Source organism: Chiroxiphia lanceolata, chromosome 1 (genome assembly GCF_009829145.1).
Source record: "Chiroxiphia lanceolata isolate bChiLan1 chromosome 1, bChiLan1.pri, whole genome shotgun sequence".
Classification (NCBI taxonomy): Eukaryota; Metazoa; Chordata; class Aves; order Passeriformes; family Pipridae; genus Chiroxiphia; species Chiroxiphia lanceolata.
In genome coordinates, this window is record NC_045637.1 from 101048662 (window position 1) to 101062692 (window position 14031).

The 14031-nt window shown below is 40.3% G+C and overlaps 1 protein-coding gene across 8 annotated transcripts in view; it reads left to right on the forward strand.

Annotated features, from left to right (window-relative positions):
• Positions 1 to 14031, forward strand: part of POU6F2 (POU class 6 homeobox 2) — a 351339-nt gene that overhangs the window by 246317 nt on the left and 90991 nt on the right. For all 8 annotated transcript variants that reach the window (XM_032679951.1, XM_032679961.1, XM_032679969.1 and 5 more), the window contains one exon: positions 3899 to 4203. In XM_032679951.1, the coding sequence (XP_032535842.1) occupies positions 3899 to 4203 (305 nt within the window). The remainder of the gene's footprint in view (positions 1 to 3898; positions 4204 to 14031) is intronic.

Below are 14031 nucleotides of genomic sequence, written 5' to 3' on the forward strand. Positions count from 1 at the left end.
ATGAACAGTGGACTGCAGGCATGATACAAAGCCCTAAAACCACCTCTGCAGTACACCTACTGTGTGGCTTTGAGAATGCCTTTCCCAATCTAACAGTCCTTCTTCCAATTCCTTATCCGTTTGTTTAGCAACACTATGTTAAACAGTCATACCTCACTAAGGCACTTCAATGCAATTTAAAGCTCAGCATGATGATAGGTTTCAAAGAGGCTTTTTAAAGGAATTATATGAAAACTCAAGAAGTTATTTGAATAATTTTGTGCAGTTGCTGGCAACGAACCTGGAAAATTTTCCATGAAGTAACTTTTCTCCATCAACAAGGTTTTCCTTCAGGGAGTACCTTCCACCCCAGCAAGAATGTCTTCATTTCCAGCACAAAAGTTTCTATAGTAGAGTTATCAATATTCCTGCATTCACCAACATTCAAGTATTGAGCAGAACTGAAGGCAAAGCTTTTCTACTCCTAGATAAGAAGGTTTTGTCTCATCCTGTCCAGTTGTGCTCATAAGATATAAAATGATCCCTCGTTCCTCTTCATGAGCCATGTGGATTAGAAGTCATTCTTCTATGGAATGTCATTTAATTCATTTCTCTATTGGAGTCTGTGGATGCAATAAGGGATTGTTATATTTGAGGTCTTGTTTCTGGTTATCAGTAGGTCATCCAATCTGCTAAGATATCACAGGTCAAGAAATGGCCTGCACAAAATAAAGAGCTGGTCTAGATTTCTTTGTTCCTCATGGGAATGGCAAGGATCTTTCTGCCTCTGTGTACACACCTACAGATAAAACTGGTGAATAGTTTTCCTTGACATCTGAGATGTTTCATGCTATGGTTAGTATTCGTCTATGCAGTTGCTTTCTTGTATTCAAACTGTCCTATGCCTTAGATTATATTTCCATTTACTACTTGTCATGGTTTGAGATAGCCCAAATTCCAATTCCCTAGCTCCATCCCCCCTCCCACATCTCAACCCAATGTGAGATGGGTTTTTTCCAGACAAAACACAACCAGACTCAGAGTGGGGAAAAGGGAATATATTACAATGACTGTACAAATAAATACTACAATACATTATACACACGACTACAACTATCTCTACCATGACATAAGTATTTACAATGGATCAGATCTCTTCTCCCCTCCAAACAAAAGTCCAGGAGGGAAAGAAGGACAGATCCCTTCCAGTCTCTCAGGGCCGCAGCTTCTTCAGAGTAGCAGTCACTAAGCAGCAGCATCTTCTAAGGCAGCAGGTTCTCTCATGCATGCAGCTGTTGCTGGATCTCTGCCAGCACTCACGAGGGAGGTATCCAAACTCTCCCTCGCGGCCCCTTGATTCAGGCAAAGGGGTCTTCCGTGGGCTGCGTTCACCCCAGACAAAGGTCGCTTCACCACGTCATATCACGAAGCACAGGGGGTCTTCGTGACGGCCTGGTATCTCCAGGAGATTCAAGCTCCTTGCAGGGCCTCTGTGCCCTGTCTCAGGCTGTGAGCTTCTTTGTAGCTTGCAGCAAGGGAGGGCCCTCAAGGCCAACCTCCCACACTCCGTCCTGGCTGAGCTCTCAGGACGACCGAGCTTCTCAGCTCCTCTCTGCAGTGCATGTTGCACTTCAAGGCTCTTTCAAGTAAGAGTCTATCAACTTCCTCCTTCCAGGAGGTCTCAAAGGAGTTTTGGGGGGTCTGGTATCAGTTCTTACCCCCAGAACTCTGTAGAACTCTGCTGCTGACTCTCTCTTCCTCGGCTCTCCTTCCAGGAGTTCTTTCTCTGGTGCTGCATGTCTCTGTTGCTCCGTCTTATCTCTTCTGGCTCTCTGCCACCGTTTCTCCGGTCAGTGCCGGCTGCTGCTCTGCGCCCATGGAGAGAACATCTCCCGGCATAACTACAGGCACCTAGCCCAGCTTTATGCTGTTCCAGGTCCCCACAGGCCCCCGCTGGGGCTGGGGGCCAAAGCCCCCCTGTGGGGCTCAGAGCCCCTTCCTCGTGGCTCACAACATGGCTACCACTTCTAACCCCTCAAACTACAACTCTTCCGTTTGGTTGTGGTATGTTTACATTTTTTGCAGGAGCGCTCATTGGACAGAAATTCAAAACTTCCAGGGGTTTCCACCCCTTGGGGTCTACCACTTTTCTTATCCTCTGGGGGAAAACAAAGTCCAAACCACTACACTATTCTCTTGGCTTTGGGGCATTAGGTACAAGTTCTCATCAAGAAATTGATGGGAGTGGACCCTTACTTCTCCAGTGTGATTTCTTTTGCATGAGATACTATGCATGTTTTTAATCTCATGGTCACTCTCTTTTATGTTGAAACACAAAACTTCTGACGGAACTTTCCTGATGGAAATATATTGGTGTTACCGGTCCTCCTTCTCTGCATTATTCAGGTTCCTTGTTGAACTCACATACAGATGGCTATAATTTTTGTAAAGGCATATTTGTAGTTTGATTCCCACATCTATTGAAAGAAAATTTAGAGCAGCTATGAGTATAAGAATAGATAAACAACAGCTCTTCCTATCAAGCCTCACACTTTTTCTTCACACAGCCTTTTCTGGTTTACCCATTCTGCCTCATCTTTCTCCACTTTCTTTTCTTTTTTCTTTTGCTTATTCCAGTTTATGGCTCATTGATTTCATAAGTCGTACCAAGTCCTCAGGTTCAACCCCAGGGCATAGACATCTAGAAAGCTGAAATAGGGATGTTGGCATGAAAAGGAAGTGGAGATGACTTGTCTTTATCTGCCAGTCCACAAATAACTTGGTGAAGGGAGTTTCTGGCCATGAAATCTGAATGTCATTTTAGAAATAAAAAATTTGATTCATTCCCAGTTTACTTTGGCTTCTGTGGTTGGAAATTAGAATACATGGTGGTGTTGGCAAAGCAATATACAGAGTGAAAAATAGTGTAATGACCTTGCAAGCTGCTCCTCTTGGGATCTTGTAGCTAACTAACACAATCCCTGAGATGTTGATTAAAGTGGGTAAGGTCCGAGACCCAGGTGACTTTTTCAGGGCGTAACCCCAGGAAGCATCAGGCTCTTGTGATGCTCTAGCTGCTGCTTGAAGCTGTTCTTCCTTAGTGACATCCTTATGACACACTTTCTGCCTTTCTGAATTTAATGAATGCCCGAGTCAATTTGAAAGTGTCTCTGGGAAATAAGGCTTGCTCCTCTGTGCCAGCAGGTTAACATGAGCCACTCATTTCCAAGCCTCATATTTGGAGCACATGCTAGCAAAACACAGCAGGTCTTTACTACCAGGAGTAAGCGAGCATGGCAAGTCACAAGAAGGAATGCATAGCTTTCAGATGTGAATTATAAGGAGCAGTTCTTATTTCAGAGATACACATATTTTATTGGGCATTTTTGCTACCTAAGCATTTCAACCAAAATTTCACAGCTCAATGTTTTATTTCCTGATACCTGTTGTATAATGACATGACAAAGCTGCTTTCAGAGCATCTTTTATTTTACAGTTCTGTCTTTCTCCTCCTTTGTATAACAGCACCAGTTCATGTTATGAGTTTTTACTATACCATGTACAGTGACAAGCTGTTGTAGGCACGTAATATTCCCATTGGTTTCGCTGGTAAGCTTGTCTGAGCAAAGACTGCTGGTCAGCTCTGACCCCCATCCTGTGGGCAGACCTATAACACTTTCAAAGTTTAGTTTCATTGCCCCTAGTGAAGTCAAGCTCTTACCACAGAATTATACTGGCAGAACCACAGGCTACTTTTTATGGGAACAATTTCCTGCCACATCCTGAAGTTTGAGGCCACCTATTCTCAGTGAGCAGTGTGAACCCCAGTGTAACAGAACAAGAATTTAATCCAAATGTCTTTAACACAATAGATATTACTGAAACTTGCATAACTCCCTGACCTCTCTTCAATTCACAGCTACCTCATCCCTGAACTCCCAGCTTCAACAGCTTCAACATCTTCAGCAGCTCCAGCACCAACAGCAGCAGCAGCAGCAAAGCCAACAGCAGCAGCAAGGTCAGCAGGCACAGACTCCACAACCACCCCAGCAGACCCAGCAGCCACAGCCACAGCCATCAGCACCACCACAGCAGAACCAAACACAGTCCCAGAGCCAGAGCCAACCTCCTCCGGCCCCACAGTCCTCCAGCTCCCCTCAGAAATCCAGTCAGTCACCAGGGCATGGCCTTCCATCTCCTCTTACTTCACCAAATCCACTGCAGGTAGGATGTTACATAAAAATCTCTAATGATCCAACAACAGCAAGGGCATTCTCTTTCACTGTACTGAGAAATCAAGTGAAGGTTATGCCTTTTGACCACACAGGCTGAGAAATTCCACCTTGTATTACTTAATTCTTGCAGGCATTCAGGTTAGAACAGCTAAAAGACCTGATAAGCCAGAAAAGCATACCTAATGATGGTTCTAGGTTGTTGCTTTCTGAGAAGTAAATGTCTTTTGCTGTTAGACTCCATGTTGCAAAACCCACAGAAAACTCTAATTTTTTCCACAGATTCATCGTGTGACTTTCGCAAATGGCATTTTCCTGGCAGTTACCCTTAAGGGACAACAATGTTAGCTGTTCATTACCTGTCCTGACTGTCCCTTAAAGAAATAGAGCTTTTGCTGGTGGACATGTGAAAGGGATGGATGGGTTATCCCTCCTCTTGAAATCACAGTCCTAATTTTTATCCTGCTAAGAACCAGATACTTCTGCTAAAATTCTCAGTATAGACTCCAAAGCTAACGATGCCAGTTAGTGCCTTTTGTAGATGCTCACTCCAGTGATATGGATGTTTTTTAATAGACCAACAGCTATGGCACCCATACTGATGGTCGGCTCTGCCCACCTTGAAACTCCTGGGCAGAAACAGAAGAGCTCTGATCCAGAGGTCCTATGTTCTTAGGGTTCAGTGTTCTTGCATTACATGGGTCATGCTATATTCATATTGTGCAAGAATAGTTTGACTGTAACTATAAATATGATTCTGAGCAGCAGGGTAGATTGTGAAGTAAATGGAGTCTCATTCACTAGGCAGTGGAATTGCACTTAGAAACCAGCAAAGCCTCTATTAATTTTATTCTCTAAATTTTGAGACACCACTTTAAATGTTTTATTCGCACTGATGGATTTGGCTCCATTTCCTGCAGAAATAAAACTGCATTAGCTTAATAATTAAACAATCCTTTTTTAGACAATTAAGGGAATTGGTTTACAAGAAACTGTGTTTGCCATGTGGCCAGTGAAACCTGCATTAATCTGAGCTTCCACTAAATAGCATCAAATCTGATTTTTTTTAATGGTTTAGATAATAGACATAAAAATCTGCGAGAAATGTGTCCTTGCTTGCTGAGCTTTTTCTTATAGTAGAGAATAACATTTCTAAAGCTTCTTTTGTGTATTGTCTAAAGGGCTACTTATGCATCACTTAATGCCCAGTCTATCACACTAGTGAGTACTTTGGGACTCCTTTGTATGCAGATTATTGACATACAGAGACACAGATATTTTCAGAGGAGCTTCTGTTACATTTTATTGTCTTGGTACAGCTGTAATGTATGCACACTAACTGTATACACTATATGCCTGCTAAATATTGTGCATTGAAAGTCATTAAGGTTTATGAACAAAGCAAATGCGCAAATAAATTATACTTGGAGTAGGGAGGAAGTGTGATTATCTAGACAACATACCTCAAGAGGGTTGTACTAACACTGAATCTGAAGTCTTAGCTCTCATATAGTCTCTGGTCTCATTGTAAATCTCAACGGAATCTGAGTATTTCCACTTGTCATCTGTGATGTACAGGTCAGTAGAAGCACTTTCCACTGTTAGGTTCCCAGGGTCACCTCTCACTTGCAGATGTACAAACAATATAAGTAAAACCTTGCATGGTAGGTACCAATGACAATGTTTCTATATAGTTACCTCGGCATATCTGTCTCTTTAGTTCACAGCTACCCTTCTGAGGGAAGTCTGAATGTGGCAGACAGCAGAAGTGAAAGGAGAGAACCAAGTGCTCTGAGGCAGTTTTAGTTCAAATGCTATCCCCTAAACTTTGTAGGAATTGGGATTAGATTTAATGAAAGACACCAGTGTGAGAGGTCTGGCATTCCCCCTGGACTGAGCTTAGCCAGTACTGGTAAGGCAGCTGTATGACTGGGACACTTTCAGAACAGTAGTAAAGGAATGAGAATTCATTTGCTGTCAGTTCTTTCTAAGCATTAAAGACTTACTTACAAATTGTGGAATAAGTATTTTTAATGTTCTTTTCTATTTGATCCTTGTCATGTAAATAGCTATGAAAACCCAAATTTTGTTCACAAATACGCTGTGTACTGACATCCAGTAGAGAAGCTAGAATTCACAGAATCACAGAATCCACTAGGCTGGAAAAGAACTCTGAAATCATCAAGTTCAACCTTTGACCCAACACCACCCTGTCAATTAGATCATAGCACTAAGTGCCACATCCAGGCTCTTCTTAAATATCTCCAGGGACAGTGACTCCACCACCTCCCTGGGCAGCCCATCCCAATGCCCAATTGCCGTTTCTGTGAAGAATTTCTTCCTGATGTCTAAGCTGAATCTCCCCTGGCACAGCTTAAGACCGTGCCCTCTTGTCCTGCTGCTGGTTGCCTGGCAGAAGAGACCGATGCCCACCTGGCTACAACCTCCTTTCAGGTAGTTGTAGAGAGTGATGAGATCTCCCCTGAGCCTCCTCTTCTCCAGACTAAATAACCCCAGCTCCCTCAACCTCTCCTCACAGGACTTGTGTTCGAGTCCCTTCACCAGCCTTATTGCTCTTCTCTGGACCTGCTCCAGCACCTCAATATCCTTCCTGAACTGAGGGGCTGAGAACTGGACACAGTACTCAAGCTGTGGCCTCACCAGCACTGAGTAGAGGGGAAGAATCACTGCCCTGGTCCTGCTGGCCACACTGTTCCTGATCCAGGCCAGGATGCCATTGGCCTTCTTGGCCACCTGGGCACACTGCTGGCTCATGTTCAGCTTCCTGTCAACCCAAACTCCCAAGTCCCCTTCTGCCTGACTGCTCTCCAGCCACTCTGTCCCCAGCCTGTAGTGCTGCATGGGGTTGTTGTGGCCAAAGTGCAGGACAGTACTTCATTCAGCACAGAACCTCTGTCCTCATCTTAAGCAATGTGAATGGGGTCATTACTTTGGCCTTCTAGCCATTTCTAAAGCATTTCTGCAGCAAGTGTAACACTTCTCGAGCTTCCCTAAGAAATAATTAAGAACTTGAAGAATGCTCTGTCATATTGCCAAGACCACTGAGACACTTTAACATGCAAACAAGTGACACTCAGAAATAGTTCCAGAGGAAGTGCTGTTGCACTTTATATATGGTTGTTTGGGTACTTTGCTAAATCAGAGCAGTGGTAAGATCTCCTCCATGAAATTTGTCTTTCCATTCTAAATCCTGCAGAGAAAGGCTGTTTTACCCCTGTAAATCTGTCTCGAGGATCGAATCTGAAATAATTTTCTTCTGCACAAACATCTAAAGAAAAAAAAAGGAAGGAACACACGTTTGGCAGCAGTTCCTCATCATAGCTGCTTAGAATGTGGGGTTTTTTTAATGTTTAATGCTCTAACTTAAAAATCAACCTAGAACAAAATTCAGAGATATTATGGCCTCTAAGGTAATGTTCTTTATGAAATAGAGTGAAATGGGGTTTGTTTGAAGAATATTAAGGGAATAAAGATCAACCAAGTTTGACAGCTAAAATTTCATTTCTGAATTCTTGATTTTTTCATAGGGGCTTTATCCTCTTACATTATTCAGGATCTGTCTGAAAGATATTAGTTTAAAAAAATGCAGCCTCAAAAATTTGTCATGGAAAGTTAGTAATTCAGGAGGATGATTGTGTTTGTTTAAAAAAACTCTCAAAGATAACAGCAATTACATCTCAAGGTGTACAGATGCTGTCATGTCTCTCAGAAGGCAAATTAAATGAAAGTGACTTGCTTAGATATACTTGGGTATCTTTGGTATCTGATCAGAAATTAATAATCCAGTGCAGTGTACACCAGCTAAAAGTCTCAGAATTATTCTTGTCAGATTATTCTATAATACTCTGCTCTGATTTGGCTGGATTGTAGTTACAAAACTCTTTTTTTTAGGGAATCTTTTAGTAATTGTGTAGAAAGATGTAAAACCTCACTTCGGGTTCCAGAACCTGAATTCTTTGTTGTCATCAGTGATTATGCTCCAGATTTACAGTGGTTACCACTGCAGAACAAGGGGCATCACTTATTTGCAGAAGACAACAACCAGAGAAGGATTTTCCAAAACTGAGCTCTATTTCAGGAAGTGGTAGGTCAGGCAAATGACGGAAGACTTTCATCCCTTCATTTTAAAACGATGAAAAAAAAGATAATGATAATCTGATTTTGTCTTTCATTGTGTCAATTGATTGAGACAAAGGAATCCAGAGGTGAAAGACAGGCTATATCATGACACAAGCTGAAGACTTTGAAACCTTTCCTTCTGGGAAAATAACTTCTCAAAATATGCTTCTCCCATGAATATTCAGTGTTATTACATGAAAAAATATATGAGTTTTTGAGTGGTCAGCATGTTGTAACTTCAAAGGATAGTTAGCACCTCTTACAGAGTTGCCATTCAGTTAAATCTTTGGACTCATAGAAACTTGATTATATGGTGTATAAAATCAGATATGCCTAAGTACTAAGTAGCCAATTACTCTGCTTGACTACCAGAATAAGGCACTTTGTATCAGCACCATATGTTTAACTGGCTCCAAAAAAAGGTTAGTTTCTGGTGCTGACATTCACTGTATGTTTTAGAGATATGGATAAGATGAATGTACGCACAGCCAGACCTGGAAAGGGAGAGCTACACTATAGGAATAGAAGAATTCTCAATGATTTCTACTGTTCTGTTTGTGTGTGAATAGGAACAGACAAACAGGAAATGCCCCAGAGATTTTCTTACTGTAAAATTATTCTGACTGCTTTCAGAACTCTTTCCTGAACAGTCCCTTTTGTCATAGAAGCCTACCTACAATAACTGCAGCTGATGGAAGATGATGAGTGAGAAAAAAATAACAATAAAAAGAAGGAAGAAGGGAAGTGAGGAGATGACAACAGCACAAAAATCTTCCAAGTAATAGCAAACTCTAAGATAGCAAAACCAGAACCTCCTTTAGATTAAATTTTCATACTAATCTTAAATAATGTATTTGGAAACTCAACACTTTTATAACAACAGAGAAAAGAAAAGCAGAAAGGCTGAAACACTCAGCTGCAAATGAGGGAGAATATATACACAGATGTCTGAGGCTCCAACAGTCACAAAAAACAAACTGCCCCTTCCCTTTCCCTCCAGCCTCATTCACTGGTTAGCTTCTAACTAAGGAAAAATCAACTTTGAAGAAATGTCCGTGTTTACTGAGACTCTGACATATTTATACATATTTAAGATACAGAGGTAACAACCAACTCTCTGTTGGTTTGATGAAGGCAGCCAGGATAAGTTTGCAAGGACTATACTCATGGTCTGTCTTTGTGATGTGTTTCCGAGACCTGTTATATTTTTCTCATACTTATTGAATCCTGAAACTTGACCAAGATTATGACACCAGTAATCCCACTGAGGTTTTTTGTTTTGCTGAAATTATCTAGCCTTCTTCAGCATATGATACTGTGCAATGCATCACTGACTGAATCTATTTCCAAGTTAGTTTGTAATCAATTTGACAAAGAAATACTTTATAAATGGTGAGCAAATGCAGTGCTTTGAATCCATTGTCTAAAATTTCCTAATTTTTTGTATCAATAGGGAGTGAGATAATCTTCATTGCAAGGCAACAGGTGATATAGACAAGTATAAAAGACATTTATTCAAGAATTTTCATGCCCATCATCTGCTTAGAGTGAGCCAATTGAAGTATTGATCTTAGGTGGATCTCCAGAAGGTACTGGCAAGACCTATGTCTCAGCTCTAAACTAAAAGCATGGAAACTCCCCTGCAGTCAGCTAAATAGAGTTCAGCTTTGTGATCTCTTCAGAATATTTTGCTTATTTCATTCTCTGTTCATTTCAAACAGGTCCAAAAAGTTTTGAACACCTTGTTCTACTGACAGTTTTGTATTTCTGTGTATTCTTATAGTATTATAAATATTTCTGTGGGTTGATAAAGGTGATTTCATGAGAAGAACAAGCAAGTACTTGTGTAAAAATTTCTCTATCTAGAAAGTCATGGTACTCATGTACTACACACACACATGCTTTTTACCCATTGCAAAAGCTGTTGTGATTCAACACTCCCCTTTTATTTTTGCACTCTTCTTTTTGTCACTGCAGTAATTCTGTGAACCACCCAGGTTTAAACTTTGCTTGAGAAATTGTTGGGTTTGAGTTTTAGTGCCTCCAGGGCCTCCTTTCTTCTTGTCCTCTCACCTCTTCTGGCACTTTCATGGTCATACTTATCCTTTTGGGTCTTCCACCAGCTAGGCTGCTGTACTATGGCAACATGGAAGTTTGTCCTAGCTGAATACTCAGGTGCCTCTGCACTGTGCTGTACCCTGGCCCTGGTGAACGGGTACATGCCAGCTGATGTTGTGCTACAGCTAGCTTGTTTGGGGGCTGCTAGTCTTTGTGTCTTCCTGGAGATGCATGGATGTCATTTCCCCAGAAAGACTAGTTTCAGTTGTGTGTAAAAGACTGCATCCATCCACCAGACTGAGCAGGGTTTCAAATATTCTCCTCAGCAGTCTTTCTTCTCCTAGTAGTTCACTGCTTTTTGAGATCTTTGAGGTATTGGGACATCACCTTGTAAAGGTTCTGAATGCAGCATTTAAACAGAGCAGAGATGTTTAAGTGTTTTTAAAGAGACTTTACAAAAAATCTTTCCATTCCTTAGGGAAACCTTCTCTCAGTTGGAGCACTGGCTGGATGGTCCATCCAAATATACTCTGCAGGTGTTGCTATTTTGAGAAGCACAGGGAGTACTGGTGTCTGACTCACATTTAAAGCAAAGGAAATTAATCTCCGAACAAAACATCTGGCATTATTAGCACCCAATGGGCAGACACTGAGGCTAATAAAGGAAACCATTTACTTGAGAATTCTTTGAAGGTGAGGAAAGTGGAGCTGTTTGCCCAGCAAGCTCTGGCTTCTGAAATAGGAGCATTTAATAAACTCCCTAAAGTAACTGAAGTATTTAATAAGTGGAAAAATAAATAAATAACATCCTCCCATAACAAATTTGGGAAAGGATCCATATCCCATAAGGTCTTCTATTTCCAAAGCCTCTCTAGGCAGAGAGTAGGACCCTTGGGGATCTTAGGGACAGAAAAATAAGACACAGCCTCTCAAATACTCTTGTAAATCAAGTGGATCTGTTCTGTTGGCATTCATTTCTCTTAGTTTCTTTTTTCACTCATATTTCCAAAATTTTTAAAGAAAGTAGAGAATATTCCAAAACATTACTTTATTTTCCCCTATTTTTCATATCCATCATCTCTTTGTAATAAAGAAAAAAAATTTGCAATTCATTACAGGTTTCTAGTTCTACAAGAAAAAAATTCATCTACTTGGAAGAAAGTGGGCCAAGTGAACACTTAGAACCTGGTGGGCTTGGGGCTTCTTGAATACAAGGAGCAATATTCTGGAAGTCTTATAGCCCTGATGCTTTGTCATTAAGGCTCCTTGTACAACAAAGCACCTACAGGAAGTTGCTCAGCTCCTAGATACTGACAGAAAAAAAAAAAAAAAGAAGAAAAAAAAGGACACTCTAGACGATGTTTTAAATTTTAAAATTAAGCCTTTTTTTTGGCAGTATTGCTGAGACCTATCCAAGTCTCCACTTGTGGATTCTGTTGGTGGTTTTAGCAGATGCAGATGTTTAAAAAAAGTAATACTTTCTCTTTTTTATTGGTAGCCAGAATATTTTGAGAGAGTAACTAAGCACAGGCCTGGAGATTATGAAATTTGCTTAAGTGTTAATGGGTTGATTGCTGAGTTACAGTCTGCCGTCTTTACTGGAAATTGATTGACTAGTGCTGCAGGTCTTCACACTTGACGCTCGGATTTGACTCGGAAATTCTGCCAAGTCTTTTACTCTGAAATTTATCTTAATTAGATCTGAAAGACCTGCCACAGCAGAATAGTCACACCGATTAAAATGAAAAACAGGAGAAATTACTGATCAAATTAATCATAATGTCGGGTTACAGCTGTAGGTCTGATGTAATTTGCCACTCCAGTGAGTTACATCGGCCCAGGCAGAGGAAAGAGAACTGGTTTTACGCTGATCCGTAACACCAGGCAGCTTCAGGCAGCCCATCAGGATGCTTGTTCCATTCATTCTCTTGGCTTATTCTGACCTTAGAGCTGCAACTAGAAACAATTTAGGCAAAAGAAAAAATATCCTTTTGTCGAAGGGGTTACACTGGAAACATGAGCTTTTCAAATCCTTCTTATTTCATTTTTTGCCTTTCTCCATCAACCTTCTACTTTTGTTTGAAGTAATCAACAATTAATTATGTGGAAACTGGAAAATTAAAAAGTCAGAGGTTACCACCTCAGGCACAGTCAGAAAAAGTGTCTTTCTAAGAGTTACTAGTGGGTTAGGATATGAGGAAATTAGAATAGCAAATGAGCATATAGCAGCATCTGTCCTTCCTAGGAAATCAACAATCAGACTTGATGATCCTAAAATTTATTTTTAAATTGTGTACTTATCATATATTATATTCTACCAGTATAATCTTTTTTTTTTAAATATACAAATCACTGACTGAATCCATGTTAGAAGGTGATGCCTTATGGGTCTTAAGGGGCCCCACCAGAACATTTTCATCTGAAAGAGAAGCCTTCTATGAGTCTCCTAGTATTTGTTCCATCAGCAAACTTTGAAAAATTTTTAGGACAACTTGTCTTCTAACACCACTGTATTTTTTGCTGTGGATCCACAAAGCCAAGAAATGAAGTTTGCCACCAGCTGAGCAAGGAAATGAAGTAAAGGAAAAAAAGCAAGAAAGTATAGATGAGCATTATGACTCTCAGAAAAAAAAGGCCTTACCTCTGGAATACACCCAGTTTTTATTTCAATACTGTAATACCTTAGATTACTCTGGAATTTTCTGTGTGATTTTTCTTTTCCAACAATGATGTAGTTCTATAAAGTTGGTTTCTCCCCTGCCCAAAATTTTATTTTAATTTTCTATTTTAGACCTCAGAAACTGAAAGAACTGAGGATAGCTTTTACTTAAAATCAGCTTAATATGTATATAAAAAATTTGTTGTATTGAATTGCCAAAGAAATAGTGGTTTAACAAAAGAAATTGAAAATATTTTAATTCAGGTGATGATTTGAAATCTGTTAAACTACTTAATCATTTTCAAAGGCAAGTTTTATTTGCTGAAACATTTCCATATTCCACCTCTTGCCTTCATTTGCATCAGAAATTACTTGATAAATTAGGATAATTTCAGATAATTTCCCACAGGACAGGAACTTGAGTTATTTTGGATAACTTAAACATGACCTAATATCTTATGAGGATTCCATTTGGAGTCTCAAGTTGGGTTATATTTGTGGAAGACATTGGAAGGCAAAGCTGAGTTTCCAGAAGAGAAAAAATGACGTTGAAAACAGCACATCTTATACTGCTAGGATTATCCTTTTACTGAAGGAATGATGATGGTGCATTTTCGTTCTTAAAGAAACTGAGGTTCTTTAAAGCAGCAATCACTGCTGCAGTATCTTTGTATAACTGTTAAGAACTACTTACATACTTGTAAAAAGCACCAGGGAAGCAGTCAGATCTGGGAGGATCCTAGTCCCTTAGCAAAAATACTGATGCTGAACCCTGAAGTATGGGCTCAGTCACATTACGGAATGGTCCTCTCTACTACAGATGGCCAGTAAACTGGTATCAGAAGGTGGTTCCGAATGATTGTGATAACAAGTGATAAATGCTAATGCTCTCATATTTTTCACCATAGTAACCTTATAACCCTGTTTTCAACTTGCTGAGTAGCCAAACCTAGATGGAATGCT